Source organism: Dermochelys coriacea, chromosome 3 (genome assembly GCF_009764565.3).
Source record: "Dermochelys coriacea isolate rDerCor1 chromosome 3, rDerCor1.pri.v4, whole genome shotgun sequence".
NCBI classification, from domain to species: domain Eukaryota; kingdom Metazoa; phylum Chordata; order Testudines; family Dermochelyidae; genus Dermochelys; species Dermochelys coriacea.
Window position 1 is genome coordinate 187,030,431 of NC_050070.1, and position 19,109 is coordinate 187,049,539.

Genomic DNA, 19,109 nt, shown 5'->3' on the forward strand with positions numbered 1-19,109 from the left:
TATTTCTAAAATCAAGTGATATTTTAACTTTAGTGGCCTGCTTTGTAAATATTTGCTAAATATGCTAATGAAATATGTTTCTCTCTCAATGACTGAATGAAGTTTAACTACAAAGAAAATCAGAACCTATATCAGTATAAGTTTTTGATCAGGAATTCTAGCAGATATAAAAACACACAAAAGGTCAAAGCCAGCTCTCATATACATGTGCATAACTTACAGATTTAGTGAGAGTGGAACAAACAGATAGAACTGGGAGTTTAAAGTTAGAATGATGCAATATTTTCCCACCCTCAAAACATTTGAAATCCTTAAATTTAACCAAGTTTCACAAATCTTGGTGGGAGAGAGGAAAACATTGAGCCAACAAAAACAGAACCACCTACACTCATAACTGAAAACCATTATAACAAAATATTTTAAACAGAAGCTTATTTCAAAATCTCATCTTAAAAGTTAGCAATACACAATTATGTACATGAAATATTACCTACAACTGGTCCATTTTCTTTTCTGTTTGGTCTGGGTTTCGCAATTGTTTTGTTCATAATTTGCAAGATTTCTCTCTTTGCAACTGTGGGAAAAAAAAAAGACAGTACTATGTTTAAAGTGAAAATAAACTTACATTATGTTTGCTTTTAAATTTGAGAGGTAGATACAAGGAGGATGTCTAACCTAATGTGAGCATCTAGAAATGTAGTATTCGCCACTGATGTGGCATAAATTATAGAGATAGTATAGGCTTCAAAATGACCTCTTATTCTAGAGAAATTTTTCTGTAGTGTCTCTTCTTTATAAGAGCCCTGCACCTTCAGCACAATTTATTGGTACACTCAGCCTCAAATCTGAAGTGTCCAAAATAGCACAGTGTGCTAAAATTATATAAAGATCCTCAGGTCAAAGGAACTAGATACCTTCAAAGATTATAGAAGCTCTGGTGTACCCCAAAAATAATGTTCTTGTTCGATTCTCTTCATGTTGTTTGTGTAACACTTACCCTGCCATTTTTTTTTTGTATTATCTGTTAATAAAATGTTTCGATGATATTTTAAAAATGTACTTTTTTGTTTAATTCAAGCTACTAGTCAGGAAAGATAAGATACTCCATTTGGGAGAGGCAGTACCATGCTTTTAACCTTTCATGAGCTACATAAAGAGGCTCTAAAAAATTCCTTTCACAGAAAGCAATCGAGTTTAATAAAGATGTTCTCTCAGCATGTGTCACACCTTTAGGCCAAAGCAAACATTTCTGTTTTGACAATATATTTTCCAAAAAACTATCCATCCAAAGTGGAGTAGTGAAGGTTTCCACAAGGAGGCTGGGAGAGTCCTGGCTTCATGCTTTAGGAAGAAGGAAGGCTGGGTGGCACAGTTCACAGGCCATGTGTAACAGTTAACATGATTTAGTCACTTTCCGCAAAGTGTTTGGTTAAGCTTTAAAAGCAGATTCTCAAAACCTTGAGTTAGCAGTTTCAGTCAGTATCCTTGTAAAGGGGCATGTCTTCTGATGCCCAGAAACCTCTCAGGCTCTCCACTGAATGGATCTCTATGTTATTTATATTCCCAATGCCAACATCAATACAGTCTTCTGCAGCCAAGTACTTAGAGTGATTCTTTGCCCTGTCTCATACGACCAGAGAAGTCCAAACACAGGTGATGGCCCCTAGGATTGGGGCAGCGTGGCCTAACCCTGTCTGGGCTAGTGCGGGGGTTCCTGGGTCTCTGCTCCCCGAGGGTTTCCCTTACCTGGCCCGTCCCTTCTGCTCAAGGACAAGGTTGCCGGTCGGTGACGTTGCACCCATTCTCTCCCTCCTGCGGGAAGGATCTGGTGAACTGCTACAGCGCCACCATCTCCGCCACCTGGGGCCTGGTTAAGCCTTCTGGGTCCAACCACCTACGATAGTGGTCCCGTACCCGTTGGGCTATGGCCCGTGGTCGAGCCCCAGGGGCATACTGTCCTTTGCGGAGGCACTGGTGGTAAGTCTCCGGGCTATTGCCAGTATGGTCTAATACAGCCACTTTCACCCGGGGATACTCCAGGGCCTCCCGGAGTTGAAGTTATGGTAGGCCGTCTGTGCCTGTCCAGTCAAATATGGAGCTAGCAAGGTGGCCCAGTGATCCGGGGGCCACTGGGCAGCAGTAGCGACCCGCTCAAGAATGGCCAGGAACTCCTTGGGGTTGTCCCCTGGCCCCATCTTAGTGAGGCATATCGGCAGTCCTACCAGTCTCTCCGGATCCTGCCCCTGTGGGTGCGGGGGGTTGGGGCTCCCGGCGGGCGTTATAGAGTTGCCACCTGCTGGACCAGGCGTTCTTGTACTTGTTGCTGGGCAGCCAACTCATGAAGGAGTTGCTGCTGTTGTTCCTGATGCTGGGTCATCTGCAGCTGCTGCTGGCTGGCCATCTGCTGCATCTGAGCCTGTTGCTGACGCTGTTGGGCCGCCTGCTCTTGCTGACTCTCCAGCATCCACTTTAGAAGCTTCTTGGTATCCATTTTGGGCGGTGGTGGGGCCACTCGTCGCCTAGATTCCTTCCCCTGGACCTTTCAGCAAATCCTGGTCGCTACCCACATTCTCCACCAAGTGTGGTGGTCTATGCCCCCCCTCGTCACACAAACAGAGGGTAGGCGGTGGAGGCACACTGACTATGAGACCTCTCCCAGGCTTTCTAGATCACCGGGTCAGGATCTAAAGTCCAAACCACAGGTGATCGCCCCTAGGATTGGAGCAGTGCGGTCTTGCAGCCAGAGTTCAATAAAGCCACCCGTGGGATGCAGGGCAGCATGGCCTAGCGGCCGGAGTCCAATAGAGCCATCCTTGGGATGCAAGACAGCGTTGCCTAGCAGCCAAAGTTCAACAGAACCACCCTTGGAATGCAGGATAGCGTGGCATAATGGCCGTAGTTCAATGGGGGGACGCCCACCAAGGGGTGTGGCGGCCCCAGTAGGCCCACCCATCTCCACCGGGCCCCGACCCAGGGCTCCAACAGTGGCGGAGCAATTTGCCACTGACTCAGCAAGGGGGTCCTACCAAAACATGCTGTGGTTTCCCGGGCGGGATGTACCGCTCCGTCACCCTCCCTGGGTCACTTCCTACCAGTATCTGCGTTGAGGTTTCCCATGAGGCTTCGGCTTCTCTCTTGTCTGTTGTGCCGGTCGCCTCCTGTGGCTCCTCCAGTTGCAGGGGTTCAAGCGGGCCTGGGGCGGCTCTGGTTCCCTGTGCAGACAAGGGGCTGTGGCTGTTCCTCCACAGGAGCTTCCCAAACAGGTCCTTCCCCTGCAGCCTCCAGCCCAGAATGAGCTGGTTTCTCCCCTTTATACTGCTACAGCATTTGGAGCATGACTTCCGCTGTCAATAATATGGGCTTAACCCTGTCCGGGCTAATGCGGGGTAAGCAGACCCCGTCACACTGTACATAAGTGATGTGTCCCACCGGATTATAGAAAGGCATCCCCTATGGATCGGGGCAGAGTCCTGCTCTGGAACAGAACCCGGTATGTTTGCAATTCTGGGACGTGGCAAATAAGTTAATGGAAGGGAACCTCCAATGTCTGAATATTCTGTGGAGGGCTGTGAGGTTCATTTCCCATTCGTGTTCCCATGAGAAGTTTCTATTAAGGGTGTTTGCGGTGGTGTTTTGGCATCCAGGAAGGTAAGAGCCTAAGATGGTCTATATTGTAGCAGATACACCAGTTCCACAGCATCATGGCTTTGGTGATCACCCCCCCACCGTCTGTTGATGTAGAACATGCATGCTACGTTGACTCGGATGGATTTGGTCCTTACTAGAGGGAGGAAGTGACAGCTGGCATTTCTCACTGCTCTGAGTTCCAGGAGATTTATATGGAGGTGTGTTTCGGCTGGTAACCACTTGCCTTGTGCTGCGTGGGTGTTTAAGTGTGCTCCCCAGCCCAATAGATCAGTACTGAGGTTGTGTGTTGTTGGAAGGGAATACCTGTCGTTAGATTTGCCGATGCCGTCCACCATCTGAGAGAATCCAGGATCTTGCGGGGTGGTTTGACTAGTCTGTGTATGTTGTGTTTAGTGGGTCTGTACATCAAGTTCAGCCAGCTTTGAAGGCACCACATGTGTAGCCTGGTGTGCTTTACAATGTATGTGGTAGCGGCCATGTGTCCCAATAGTTGTAGACAAATTCTTTTTTCAATTTGGGAACAGAAGGAGATTGTGTATACCAGATTATTTTATGGTTAGAACTCTGGCGTTCAGAAGAAATGCTCTGCCTTGTACTGAGTCGAGGCATCCCCCAATGAATTCCTGGTGTTCAAGTCAGTATTAGTGTGGACTTTATTTGGAGTCCCAGGTTCAGGAAAAAGTTCAAAGGTGAGTTGGGTGAATGTTTCTGTCTCTGCATCGGTACATCCTTGAGAAGGCAGGTGTCGAGGCAGGGGAAGATTATGATCCCATGATTGTGTAAGTGTGCTATGACAACTGCTAGGGTCTAGGAGAACACCCTCAGTGCCGTGGAAAGGCAAAATGGGAGTACACAGTATTGGAAATGTTCATGTCAGACTGTAAATCAGAGGAATCATCTGTGGGCTGGATGAATCGTGATGAAGAAATATGCTTCTTGCAGGTCGAGGGATGAAAAGCAGTTCCTCTGTTCCAGCGTAGGAATTATCGTGCCTAGAATGACCATCTTGAACTTTTTGGAGGGAACAAATTTGTTGAGTTTTTGGAGATCTAGAACTGGGAGCCATCCCCTGCTTTTCTTCTGTGTCAAAAATAATGGAAGTAAAATTCCTTCCCCCTGTATTTGTTGGTACGGGTTCCACGGCTCCTAACTGTAGTAGGCGCTCTACTTCCAGTCTGACAAGGTGCTCGTGAGAGAGGTCCCTGAAGAGGCTTGTTGCCTGAAGGTTGGGATGCTGCATGTTGTGGTTTCAGAGTAGTAGCCATGTTAGTCTGTATTCGCAAAAGAAAAGGAGTACTTGTGGCACCTTAGAGACTAACAAATTTATTAGAGCATAAGCTTTCGTGAGCTACAGCTCATTTCATCGATGAAGTGAGCTGTAGCTCACGAAAGCTTATGCTCTAATAAATTTGTTAGTCTCTAAGGTGCCACAAGTACTCCTTTTCTTTTGCATGTTGTGGCTGTGTCTATCTCCAGCGTGGCGGTCTGTTCTTCTGTCTGTTTGCCTTGGAAGGTCTGGATTGCGGGGCGATTAAATTGAGTGTCTTGTGAGTGTTGCTAAGGCTGGTATCTCCTTTTTGTGGGGAGGAATATAAATACCTAACGTGCGTAGTGTGGCAAAAGAGTCCTTCATTGTGTGAGGGACTTAATCAGTTTTCGCCAAGAAAAGTTTGTCTTTATCAAATGGTAAGTCCTTCACTTTTAATTGCATCTCTTTAGGTATGCCGGATGCTTGGAGCCATGATGTTCTCCACATTGCAATGGTCGTCGCAGTTGTACGTGCAGCAATATCGGCCATGTCCAAGGGCAGCTTGTAATGCCATCCTGGAGACTAACTAACCCTCTACAAATACTGTCTTTAGTTCTGCTCTCTTGTCCTCACGGAGGTCTGAGGCAAATTCAAAGAGTTTATTATAATTATCATAATCATATTTAGCGAGAAGGGCACTATAATTCGCAATGCGAAACTGTAGCGTGGATGAGCTGTATACCTTCCTGCCCAGTAAGTTCTGTCCCTTGTGTTCCTTATCCTGTGGCGTTGCACACTGTTGGGTGCGTTTCACCCTGTGGGTTGCGGCGTCCACTACCAATGAATTAGGTTGTGGGTGAGTGTATAGGAAGTCATGGCCTGGGCTGGTATATAGTACTTCCTGTCTGCATGTTTGCATGTTGGAGGGGTAGATGCTGGTGTTTGCCATACTGTGTTGGAAGGTTCGAGAATTGCATCATTTATAGAAAGAGCTATCTTAGAAGTGGCTGATAGCTGTAGGATTTGCAGTAGTTTGTGCTGGTTTTCCTGGACTTCCTCCAGGGGGATGTCCTGACTGGTTACTACCCTTTTAAGCAATTCCTGGAATTGTTTGACGTAATCATCATAGTGGAGGTGGCATGATGGCTTTGTCCGGAGAGGAGGATGAGTTATATGCGGGCGAGGTATCTTCATTGCCCATGTCCTCCTCGGGTTCTTGTGTTATGTTGTCTGGTCTCAGTGATGTAGCGGGAACTGGTGATCCTGGTGGGGACTGACTAGATGATCAGAATGGTCCCTTCTGACCTTAGTATCTATGAATCTATGACTGTAATTCTCCCCTTCGTGGTGAGGAGAGTGTATTGGGCCTTATATGCTGCCCATGAGTTCCACGTAAGTCACTGAAAGGGGAAAGGCATGGGGGGAGTGCATCCATGGTTGTCCCTATAATGGAAAGGGTGGTTTCACTTGTTTTCTTTGGTTGTCAGTGAGCCCCGTGCCTCTTTCCCTTGGGATATGGGTAAGAGGTGTGGAGAGAAGACTCCTTCCTCTTGCTTATCTGACTCACTATCCGTAAGGGCCGTTGGAGGTTGGCTGCATTAAAACTGGCGATCCCTCAGTGCTGAGGGTTGACTGTGGTAGCGATGGTATGGTTTATGTCAGCGTGTGCGAGGGAAGTGCTGCGGTACTGATGGTGTCAGCACAGTCGTATTGCTTTGTTGACTAGGAGGCTTGTGGTTTGATTTGGGCAGTGCCGGCCATGGATGTCGGTGCCAAGGTAGATGTTGATAGTAACGACGTGGACAGTACTGAGGGCGGGAGCATGGTTGGTGCCGGTTCAGTTGTCGGTGCCATATGCATCAGTGCCCTGAAGGAGACATTTGGTGGTTTAGGTCCTCAATTACTCTTGTCTTTCGGTTCTGCAGCATGGAGAGTCATATGTACTCACTCTCTTAGCCGTTGGCACCAGGGGTAGAGACCACGCAGGGAACCGTTTCTTTTTCTGTGGTTCCCGCTGCAGAGAGATCGAGGCTCTCTTCCTCTTTTTAGGAGGATGGAGCCGTGCTCCCTGACTATCAGACCGCTTGGTGAACACTTTCCTGAGGACCTGTGGTCATCCTTGTCTGATCCTGGGAGAAGCGATTTCTCCATTAGGATCATCTTCAGGCAGAGGTCCCGGTCTCAGCGGGCTCATGCCTTCAAGTTGCTGCAATGAATGCACATCTGTCCAAGGCACCTCACACATTGAGAGTGACCACTGGATCTAGGCACTGCCTTGCAGCAGGAGCCACATCTTTTAAAGCCAGTTTGGAGTGCGGATCTGTCTTTTCCAAAAAATAAGCCATCACACACCTGGCTGTTCATAGTAACTGTGTTATCAATAGGTCCTCCCCCAAAATCAATAATCTCCTTCAGATCGTAAACTAACAGAATCACTATGGGTTCTACATGTAGCCTAATTTAGTTACCTTGAAATTCTATATATTATTTTCCTCCAAATCATCATATCTTAGGGCATTCCCTTCATAAGGTCCCTATTCATCCACATTCTCTTCAGCATTTATTAATCCAATTTTTTTTTTTTTTAGCTTAAATGGAGTAAGGTATTTTGTAACAAATTTCCTAACATTTACAAAATAGATGAAGTTTTGTCCTTTCTTCAGATATCTTACACTGCTCTAAAGAGGTATCTGTTTTCAGAGCTTTTTTCCCATTTACACCTAATGGTAGCCTTCCAGATCAATCATGAAGAATTTGTTGCATCTCCCTCTGAGATAGCCTTTCCCGTAATTAGCATTTCTATCCTTCTTAATTGTCTCCTGAACTTGGGTTTACTACATGCGATTTGATATAATGCTCTGGGAGTTGATATAATGATTTTAGTTGCAAATAAGCTAAACTAGAATATCATATTCCGCCTTTGAGAGTGGGTCCACAAAGAGTTTTCTTATTTACTCTTGGGAACTTATTCTTCCACACAATTTTTATTTGAAATTCCTTTAGCCTTCCTTTTGGTATCTGGGTGGTAGGGTCTGAAATGGAATTGGTTACCAAAACTTTCATTTTTCCCCATTGATATATGGCCAACTCAAGACAAATTTAGCATTTTTCTGATCCAGCAAGTCGTTTTGAAATAAAGGGAGGAAAGTTAATTTCGTATAGCCAATTGAAAGTAGGAGAAATATTGATTCCTAAAGCCTTTATTTAGACAACCAAACTCAAATGTAGGCTGCAACTGTTTAATCATAGATCTTCCAGCCAAAAAATTAATATTTCAAATTCAGTATTAGCTTAATAGTCTGATATAATCATTGAATTTCTGTCACAATATATGATTTATATTGTGATGGATTGGTAACCATTAGTATCCCATTGTCTGCATGCAGTGCACTTTTACATTCTGTTTTATTAATTGCAGCCTATGTGAATAAGTAACAACATTTTACCTAGCTCTTGACAGGATTTGGAACTTATAAGAGAGCTGGGAACTGCCAGACTTTCTGGAGACAATATGTGAGTTCAAGTATTTTAACACTTTTTATACAGGAGCATGTACAGAAGTTTCAATCTTAGCAATCCACAGCATACTGATCATTCAGATAGGATGAGAGTTTTGTATGCATGAAAATATTAAAAAGTTAGGAATTAGTCTGTTAAAATTGTACAACATATAAATATGGACTTACCTTGGCTTGTTGGATGGCTTCCATTACAATTTTTAATGGTATCCCTGGTAGTTTTATATCAGCCTAATGCGGAAAAAAGAGTTAAGTGACATCAATATGTAAGGAAGGGCTGTTGTCCAGTGATATTTTCTATATTTCATTTTAAGGGGATTTAATAAATTAAGATACCTGCAAAGCAGTTATTCCTTTATTAGTACCAGCCATTTTGAAGTCCATATCACCATTGTAATCTTCAATTCCCTATAGAGGTACATGAAAACAAGTACTTTAAACAAGCCAAATTAAATCCACATTTGATACTGCAGTAAAGGGCCATGCTAAACATTTCCTAGGTCACACCCTCATACCTATAAGCCACAGAGTTTTTTGTTTGCTAGATCAAAGTTGCTTCTTGTAAGACTTCAGTGCCTTTCTTTACTACTATTTCACTATTCTTTATTAACTCTGAACATTTCCCCCTTGCATTCTATGAGCTATTCCAGACTCACTGAATAACCAGCTATCTGGGGAGAAGAAAGGTAGAAGCCTACCCAAAATACACTGCTTGTCAGTCAACAGAGTGGCACTGAAGGTAGGTATCTAAGGCCATGTCTACACTTACAAGCTTACAATGGCACAGCTACTCCATACAGTTGTCCGCTGCAAAATTGCTCATATAGCTTAGCTGATAGGAGAGGAGCTCTTTGTTGACAATAAACCAGCACGACGAACTGCAATAGCTATGTCATGGGAGAGCATCTCCTGCTGACATAGCACCGTGCACATGAGCGCTTATGTCAGCAAAATGAATGTCACTCAGGGATGTGTTTTTTTATACCCCCAAGTGACAAAAGTTTGTTGATGTAAGTGCTAGTGTAGGCATTGCCTAAGTTGTGCCTCTTCTTCCCCCAAATGGAAGAGGCAGAACTCACTAGAAGTGGAGAAGATAATTGAGCTTAAAGGAAACGCATACAACCATAAGATATGGTTAACAGATATGCTTAAGGAGATCTTCCCCCAAAAGGGGGGAAAACCCCCAAACAGAAAATACATCCATAACTATTCAGTAATTTGGTATTATATGTTCCCAAAGTATTCTGGAGAAATATTGCAAGAGAGATTTTGGAAGCTTTATCTGACAGGAGGAAACAAAGGCGAGGGGTGGGGAAGGGAACCTACTATAAACACTCACTAGGATGTCTGTCAACAAACGATAATCCTCAATTTCTCCATTTTTCTCAGGATGACATCTGGTAACCAGTCCTACTGCTACACCTGCCACAGCAGCTGATATTGGGACTCCTAATAGCAATAAATTAAATTGTTTGTATTATCCTGTCATGCTCAAATTTATAGCCATTTAACAAATTAATGAATTTATTCTCTGTATGCATTTTACATATTGTACCTGCATCCATTAATGCCAAACTTCCACCACATACTGAAGCCATTGAAGAAGATCCTACAGAGAGTCAGACAATGGAGATGTATTGATCAAAAGTAACAAGCAAAAACTAGCAAGAGAAGTTCTTCAGTAATTCTAAAATTAAACCCCTTACTGGGCAGGTGACAGGGTTCCCCAGAAATTCAATGGAATACACTTGCTATCACAAACGGTTTAGAAAAGTGAACTTCATCAGAAAAATTTGTGGGGAATTTATTAATCTTCAGTTTATGTCTTCCTCTTTATTTGAGGTCTACCGCTTTGCAAGTTAAAGCAATTCTCTAACAACCATAACTGAGGATCAGAAACATGTGCATCCATGTCATTTTCAGAATTTCAACTAAGAATCCATCTAGCATCATTAAATAGAAAACCAAAATTAATTAGCTAGAACTTCTAGCATAGTTCATCTAATACAAGGAATTTAAAGAAGCATACTTGGTCTGTGCCATTAGGTAAAAAAATTAAAAACGAAATTTTAATACCATTTGACTCCAAGACTTCTGAAGTAACCCTTATTGTGAAAGGGAAATCTTGAGGAATAACTGGCTTCAAAGCTTTCTCTGCAAGCGCACCTGTATTAAAAGGTACAAAATACTATATCAATACAAGAAGTGATGAAACAAAGTACTACAATAATCAAGTTTAACTTCTCTAGGTATCACTCACCATGTCCAAGTTCTCTTCTGTTCACACCAGTAACTCTGCCAATCTCATTAGTTGCATAAGGAGGAAACTAAAAAATGTAATTTTCATATAGTAAGTAAAGTAGCATGTGGTACCTTTTCCTTCTTTGATTGCTTGTTTGCCTTAAAACAAGCATCAATACCCTCCCAAAAGCACGAGTATCAAAAAAAAAAATACATTAGTCACTTGTATAAACCGCATGTATACTTTTACAACCACATTTGCGCCAATCCCTCAGACAGAGACAAACACCTACAAGAGCTTTATCAAGCATTCTTAAAACTACAGTATCACTTGGGGAAGTGAGGAAACAAATTGACAGAGTCAGACGGGTACCCAGAAGTCACCTACTATAGGACAGGCCCAACAAGGAAACAGAACACTACTGGCCATCGTGCACAGCCACCAGCTAAAACGTCTCCAGCACATCATCAATGATTTACAACCTATCCTGGAAAAAGATCCCTCACTCTCACAGACCTGGGGAGGCAGGTCAGTCCTTGCTTACAGACAGCCCCACAACCTGAAGCAAATACTCACCACGCCACAGAAACACTAACCCAGGAACCAATCCCTGTAACAAATCCTGTTTCTGACTCTATCCCCATACCTACTCTAGACACCCCATCAAGGGCCCAACCACATCAGCCACACAATCAGGAGCTCATTCACCTGCACATCTAATAAAGTGATATATGCCACCATGTGCCAGCAATGCCCCTTTGCCATGTATGTTGGCCAAACGGGACAGTCTCTACGCAAAAGAATACATAACACAAATGGACATCAGGAACGGTAACTTACAAAAGCCAGTAGGAGAACACTTCAATCTCCCTGGACATTCAATAACAGATTTAAAAGTAGCCATCCTTCAACCAAAAAAAAAAAAAGCCTTCAAAAACAGACTTCAAAGAGAAACTGCAGAGCTACAATTCATTTGCAAACTTAATACCATTAATTTGGGCTTGAATAGAGATGAGGAGTGGCGGGCTCACTACAAAACAATTTTCCCTCTCTTGGTATTAACACCTCCTCATCAATTACTGGAGTGGACCACATCCACCCTGACTGAATTGGCCTTAACAACACTGGTTCTCCACTTGTAAGGTAACTCCCTTCTCTTCATGTGTCAGTATAATAATGCCTACATCTGTAATTTTCACTCTATGCATCTGAAGAAGTAGGGTTTTTTACCCACGAAATCTTATGCCCAAATAAATCTGCTAGTCTTTAAGGTGCTACCGGACTCCTAGTTTTTGTATAAACTTTTGAAGTCATCAACTGTAAAATTCTTTATCAACTAAAGAAATTTCATTTTATACATTTTCTGTTTGGGGGATTTTTGCACTTTCCTCTGAAGTGTCTGATACTAGACATTGTTGGAGACACAATAATGAACTAGATAGACCATTAGTCCAATTTATGTTCCATGGCTTTAGTTAGCAGGGATAATCTGATTTACTTCATAATGATCTAGTCTGCTGTCAATTTCACTCCACCAAGAAAATGATACTAATTTTCTGAACTACACAAACTTAAATTTATTATGTATGATCACCAATGTTTAATGCCTTAACTGTTCTCCCCCATTCTTGTGTTTACCTTTGTCGTCCCTACACTAGTCTTGTTTCTTCCCATCTCTAAACTTTTTTGTTTTTTGTTTTTTTTTTTTTTAAAAACTTCCACCACCTTCTTTCTTTTTTCCTTTTCTGCATTCTCTCTACTTTTAATAGTAGGTGCTAGGAGGCAGTGAAAATTCAGCGAAAGCATTTCCTCTCCGGCACCATTACTCCCTGATAGTTGACCACCCCAGATATATCCTGGATTTGCATTTTATTAATGCAAAACAACATTTGTGGTCAAAGAATACAGCAGAACCTCAGAATTACGAACTGACAAGTCAACCATACACCTCATTTGGAATCAGAAGTACACAATCAAGCAGCAGCACAGAGAAAGAAAAAAAAAAGGCAAACAGTACAGCATTGTGTTAACCATAAACTACTAAAAATTAAGGAAACCACCACAACGTTTTGTTCAGAGTTAGGAACATTTCGGAGTTACAAATAACCTCCACTCCCAAGGCGTTTATAACTGTGAAGTTCTACTGTAACGCAGTTGCAATAACAGAGGATCAAGGGAGGCAAGCTAACCACAAGTAAACTATATCTTCATTTTTCTATCTTATAATCACAAACTTATTCATAAAGCAAAAATAACTAAAGGCACTTGCAATATAACAGATTTGGAAATTATATCTGCTTTGTGAAATATTTTTAGCAAATCCCAAAGAATGAGAGTTGCTTATGGTATAAGAGAGCTTGCTTAAAATTTTATTAATAAACTCTTAGGCATATTAATCTGTGTGAAATATGTAACAAAACATGTGAAACACAGCAAAGCTATCTTACCTCATAATGCAGCATAAAGTTTTTATCTTTTATTCCACTAGAAATTAAAAATAAGACATCATCATACAGGAGCAACTGACATCAGCTTCCCTTTAGAGTAGGATTAAAAGGTTACATAGCTCCATTATCACTAAATACAGATGTCTATAAACATGAAAGTGAAGCAGGGGAAGTATTTCAATGAACCAGCTGAACACCAAGACCGTTTTCTATTGCTTTTTCCCAGTAGTACATGAATTTAAAGACCTTGTCTACACACAAAAATTGTACCATTTTAACTACACTACTATAGTTAAAACAGTAAAAAGTCCCCCTCCCAGTTTGGACACTGTTAAACTGGTATAAGAGATGCTTTTCTCGTGTAGCTCCTTACTCCTGGGAAAATTCTGCAGCAAATATTTACAAATTCTTCACACAATATTAAAATTCTGCATATTTTATTTGTCAAAACAACAGTATAATCATGACAATTTCAATTATTTTGGTAATTTATTTCAAAATACCTGTCAGCAAGTATGTTTGAAACTAAAAAGATTCAGGAAAGTTTTTGACAAATAGGTTCTATACTAGGCATGTTAATACAGAACTTGTAGTTTAAATGAATTATTACTCAATTACAGAACTGTATTTCCCACATCCCTCAGAAGCAGTGCAAAGGCTGGGGGAGGGAGGGAGAATAACGCAGGAGTTGAGGGAGAGGGAAGTAATTGCTGGGAACGAGCCTGGCAGTGAACTTGGAGAGTTGTTGGTGTGGGTGGGAGAAGTATGGAACTGGTTTTTTGTGGTGTGTGGGGCAGAGACATTGTTAGGGAGTTGGCAAGCCTCCCCTATGTAGACCCTGGCTGACCCCCAGCCTCTGTCAGGCACATCTGCCACTGTCCCCAAGTATCCCTGCACACACAAGCACACACACCCACCGCCATCCCTCCTCCCCCCTCCCCAAGTGTCCCTGCATTCCCACTCAGACACCCCACTTCCTCTGTCCCATATGTCCCTGCTCCCAACTTTCCTCCCCACTCCATTCAGACCCTGGCTCAGTGTTGTCACCCCACCAGCTCCTGTGTCGCCACCCCAGTCTGCTCCCACACTAGGCCTTCTGAACCCTAATCTGTGTGACACCCTCCCCCCCAGTCCCGTGTGCCCCACTCTGTTCCCCTCCCCCCCCCATATCCCATGCTTTCTCACCTGGCCCCGTGGGAAAAGCGCTGAGAGGAAGACAGCCTCTACCCCTCCCTCTTCACAGCTAACTGCCCTTTCTTCTGTTGCCTTTCCTGCAGAATGTATTATCGGGGTTGGGGGGGCGCTGTATGAATCTGCGAGGGATGTGAATTCTGTTTGTGTGCAGTGGCGCAGAATTCCCCAAGGAGTAAGATCTACCGTGGGGGAGGGGAACAAACTATATCAGTATAAGACACCACTATGGACCAATTAATACACAGCATGTTAGTGCATTTTAGAAATCACACCTCTGTAGTACACATTACCCCACAATGTAGACTAACTCTCAGTTCATTTCAGTGAGTGGGGTTTCCAACCCTCCAGGATTGTCCTGGAATCTCTACTAATTAAGGATTAATCTTTATGTGATGAAACCTCCAACCAAAACTGGCAACCCTATCAGTGAGGTAATTAAAATTGAAGTATGACCAACTTCTCAACCAGCTAAAAAGATTTTTCTTCTGACAAATCAGGGTCTTTGGAATAGATTACTTGAAGTAATCTACATACTTGTCACTCATCTGACAATTTTATTTATTCTGGGTGAGTCAAAACTACATTATGCTTGGCTAGCACCACCTAAAGTCACTGGAAAGGTAGTTGCAAACATGTACAAATATGTTGCTCCATGTGTGGCATGTACTGAATCTACACAACAGCACATTACTGCACAAATCTGTAGAGAACATACATTGAAAGCGTAAAAAGTGTACACTGTTTTCATTATTACATTAATATTTGGAAAAAATTATAAATCTGTTTTTAAAAATGCTATAATTTGGCACATTTATGTAGAGTTTTTACACATTTAGTAATCTTTTTACATGGTCTCATTATTTAGAAGAGTGAATATTTTCTGATTTATTGTTTGTAACTACTGAGCCACTATAATCATAACCAATGACTAAAGGCAATTCCAAAGAGCTGCTGGGCATTTGGCACTTTTGAAAATCAGGCCACTTAGAAGCCTAATTTTAGACATCCATTTTTGAAAATCTTGATGAATATATATTCAGTTCAAGTACCATTTATCAACTGTTTAAATTACCCATGCTCATTTATTATAAAGGCAACAAAGCGATAGAAGATAAGAAGGTACATACCTTACAGCTGTTGTGATAAGATCAGATTTTACACTTGATTCTAGTGAATCAAATGTAATTGTACAGAGAACCTAGAACAAAAAAAGGGACAATGAAAACTCAGAGTTTATGATCATTTACAGCGATTTATATTGGGCACAAAGATTTAAGGAGAGTTGATTCGGAAAGTTTCTATTGTGATTTTTGTCAAACATCAATTCTCAATAGGTTTCTTTACAATAAAGATTTTGATAGAATCAGAACTTGGTCTTGTAAATGTTCACCAGTCCGTAAGGAAATGGACTGATTCCTGGCTCTCACTGCCTGGCCTAGCAAAAGTATGGAGTATTACTTAAGCATTTTCACCTTAAGAAATAGGAATTCTCAGTTAATGACTCCCCTATTAACCAGTTAAAGAGGCAGACCAGGCTTCCCCTCCCCCCGCCTCTTCCCCCAGCGTGATGGGTTCCTGCCCCTCCTCCGCTCCCTCCCTGCGGGCAGCCGATCAGCTGACAGGACAGCCCTTGCTACGGAGGGAGCGGGGAGGTAAAAGCAGAGCCGCAGGCGCTCTGCTCCGGGGACCTTGGGGAAGGGGTGGAATCAAGACATATCCCCTCCAGCTCCCTGCCATGAGCCGCTCAGGGCAGGGGATAGGAGGACCCTCACGATCCCAGCCCACACCCCCAGCCCTCTGCCCTCACCCCTGAACACTCCTCACACATACACTCCAGCCCCGTGCCCTGACTCCAGCACCCCCCACACATACCCAGCTCACGCCCCCATGCCCTGACCCCTAACCCCCCCCCCACCCCTCACCCCTCCTCACACCACCCAGCCCTCGCCCTGACCCCTTCCCCCCACAACCCCAGCCCTGATTCTGGCACCCCCCCAAATACCCAGCCCCCCCACACCCGAGGCCCTGACTCTTGCACCCCCCACATCTCGACTCCCATCCTGAGCACCAAATGGGAGCTGCCCAGGTAAGCGCTCCACACCCAAACCTCCTGCCCCAACCCTGAGGCCCCTCCGTCATTCTAGCTCCTGGCCAGACCCTGCACCCCAATCCCCAGCCTGCTCCTTCACCCCCAGCCCTATTCTCAGCACACTCCCACCCTCATCTCAGTGCAGAGAGAGGAAGAGAATGGGCTAGAACCAGGGAGAAGGTAGGTACCTACTCTATGTGGACAGGGCCAGGACTCCAGACCAGTAGTGGGCTGAGCGGGCCAGCAGCCAGGACCCTAGCTGATAGGAGCCAGCGGACAGAACCCCAGACCGGCAGTGGGCTGAGCGGCAGCAGGCTGAGCCACTCAGCCCACTGCCGGTCTGGGGTTCTGGCTACCTGCCCCTTGCCAGCCGGGTCCTGGCCGCAGGCCCCACTCAGCCTACTGCCAGCCTAGTGAACGGAACCCCAGGCCGGCAACATGCTGAGCAGGCCGGCGGCGTAAGATCAGCATTTAATTTAAATTTTAAATGAAGCTTCTTAAATATTTTGAAAACCTGTTTACATACGACAATAGTTTAGTTATATATATATAGACTTATAGAGAGACCTTCTAAAAAACGTTATAATGTATTATTGGCACGCAAAACCTTAAATTAAAGTGAATAAATGAAGACTTGGCACACCACTTCTAAAAGGTTGACCCTGAGCTAGACAGATGAGAATCAATCTATCCCCATAAGAAAGATGGCAGTGAAACAAAGGTCTAGTAAGAGGTCTCAGATCAGAAACTCAACAGGCAGATCCTCTAGCCTGTTTTAGAAAGGACTCCCTCTCCCCTCCACACCACTCAGGAACTTTGATATAAAATATATCTGAATACATAACTTTTATAAAGATTTGCAGAAAAACTGCTTGGCAGTCTCCTATACAGTAGTAGTTCAGATAAACTAGACAATTCTATTTTAAGTGAAGCTGATCATTGAACTAAACAACGCACACACACTGCTGTTTTTCAGCAAAGCATAGTTTTAATGTAAAACTCACATACTTTCTTTTTATAAGTAATGCATAGAGAGGGTTAAAAATAAGTATTTATGTATTAATGCAAGTAATAAGCAGTATCATTGTGAACCACTCTGAAAGGAATTACAATTTATTAAATGGAATTACAGAAAAGCATGTTTGCAGGCCTAAGTTTTGGTTGCTGGGCCTTCTTCAGGAATTTTAAAAAGGCTGAAAGTGGACATGTGATTCTGCTTAACGGAATACTTCCAGGCAACTATGTTTTGCAATGTTATTTTGAAGTTTCCACTGGAACAGCAAACAGTTTAGTTCTGTACATTGTTTCGTCTAATGGGAGCCAGGCAATATTAAACTGAACGTGAATAGCACACAAAGCATTTATACTTTCTTACACTGGAAGGTATGCAAGGTGTTTTCAATAATTACTTGATTGAGAAATAACAAATGTCATGGTTAATGGAAACTTTCAGCTTAGGAAAACTACAACTCTGATGTTTGAAAGTATTACCTGTGTTTGACCTCTCTGAAACAATGCTGATCCATGAAGTGTTTTAAACATATCCACTTCACAACTGATATTTCTGAGAGAAGTCAAGTCTCTACCATCACACCTATAGAAATAAAATATAACTTAAAGTCAGAAAAACATAATTATGGGGAAATATTTGCAAAGAGTTTATTCAAAAAGGATTCTTTACATTTACCTTCTGTATTCATTCAGAATAAAGCTTCTAAAAATATCCTTTGAAATAACATTAAAGGATTCCATAATTCATAAGACTCAGCCTCTGGAAATTTCTCTAGAGATACCAAACACAAATTAGAACTCCAAGCTTCTAAAGTTGGAAAACAAGCTCCGTAACAAGCTCTGTGGCCAGCATTAGGGTACAACAGAAGCCCGTTGTATTGCTATACATGTTATTCACAATTGGGAGCACTCTCCAAACTGTTGGAAATTGGGTAAATCACATAGGTGGTTCCAGATCTATTACCAGGTCTACTGCTCAAAGAGTATCCTTCTAATTAACACAAAGTTTTAATACTGGCAGCTACAGAAGTCGGTGCTCCACTACTCTCAGACTGTAGGACCAAGAGGAATGAAGACTTGCTTCTATTGCTGCTGAAACATACACATTTCAAAAGAGTAAAAACTAATGGACTGCAACAGTGCCAATCCTGGAGATGTACAGGATCTAAGTCAGTAAGACATGCACGAATCGCCAAGCCGCTTTAGACTTCCATACCCTTGCACCCTGGGGTTTGGAGGATTTCACAGTTGGCTGAACGCTTACAGAGACACATAGCTTTATTTTTTCCAGGGCAATGGGGATGTGGAGGCGAGAATCTGAGGTGCATCCTCAACCCCTTCACATACATTAGTTTTTTCTTGTGCTTCTTTACAATGTGAAGGTAGGGCAGGAGGAGAAGTAAGCCTTTTTCTATTATGTCCCCCCTCAGCATGTGGAAAGGGGTGTTCAGTGGCAATATCTTTCCTCCTCACCATTAGGATTTTGAGGGTAGACACAGGCTGATACTGCAGTGATATAGCTTCCAACTACCTCAGCGATAACTGCTATATGTTCAGTACTCTGCTCCCCTGGCAAGGGGAGCAGACTTATAAGAGTCTTTTCTTTCTCAACTATTTATGCAAAAGTGAGCAGAGCTCAGGAGTTTGCCAGCTCCAAGACAAAGAGCACTTATTGTACTTCCTTGGAGTAAGCACTTTAATAAACTCAAAT

At 42.9% G+C, this 19,109-nt stretch overlaps 1 protein-coding gene across 1 annotated transcript in view; it reads right to left on the minus strand.

Moving 5' to 3' along the window:
• The window catches only part of PNPT1 (polyribonucleotide nucleotidyltransferase 1), a 44,316-nt gene that overhangs the window by 7,327 nt on the left and 17,880 nt on the right, over positions 1 to 19,109 (minus strand). Inside the window, 12 exon segments of the mRNA XM_038395591.2 lie at positions 491 to 580; positions 8,589 to 8,646; positions 8,752 to 8,823; positions 9,755 to 9,864; positions 9,971 to 10,024; positions 10,492 to 10,581; positions 10,676 to 10,742; positions 13,105 to 13,141; positions 15,426 to 15,496; positions 17,879 to 17,981; positions 18,075 to 18,141; positions 18,144 to 18,170. Coding sequence (XP_038251519.1) covers positions 491 to 580; positions 8,589 to 8,646; positions 8,752 to 8,823; positions 9,755 to 9,864; positions 9,971 to 10,024; positions 10,492 to 10,581; positions 10,676 to 10,742; positions 13,105 to 13,141; positions 15,426 to 15,496; positions 17,879 to 17,981; positions 18,075 to 18,141; positions 18,144 to 18,170 — 846 coding nt within the window.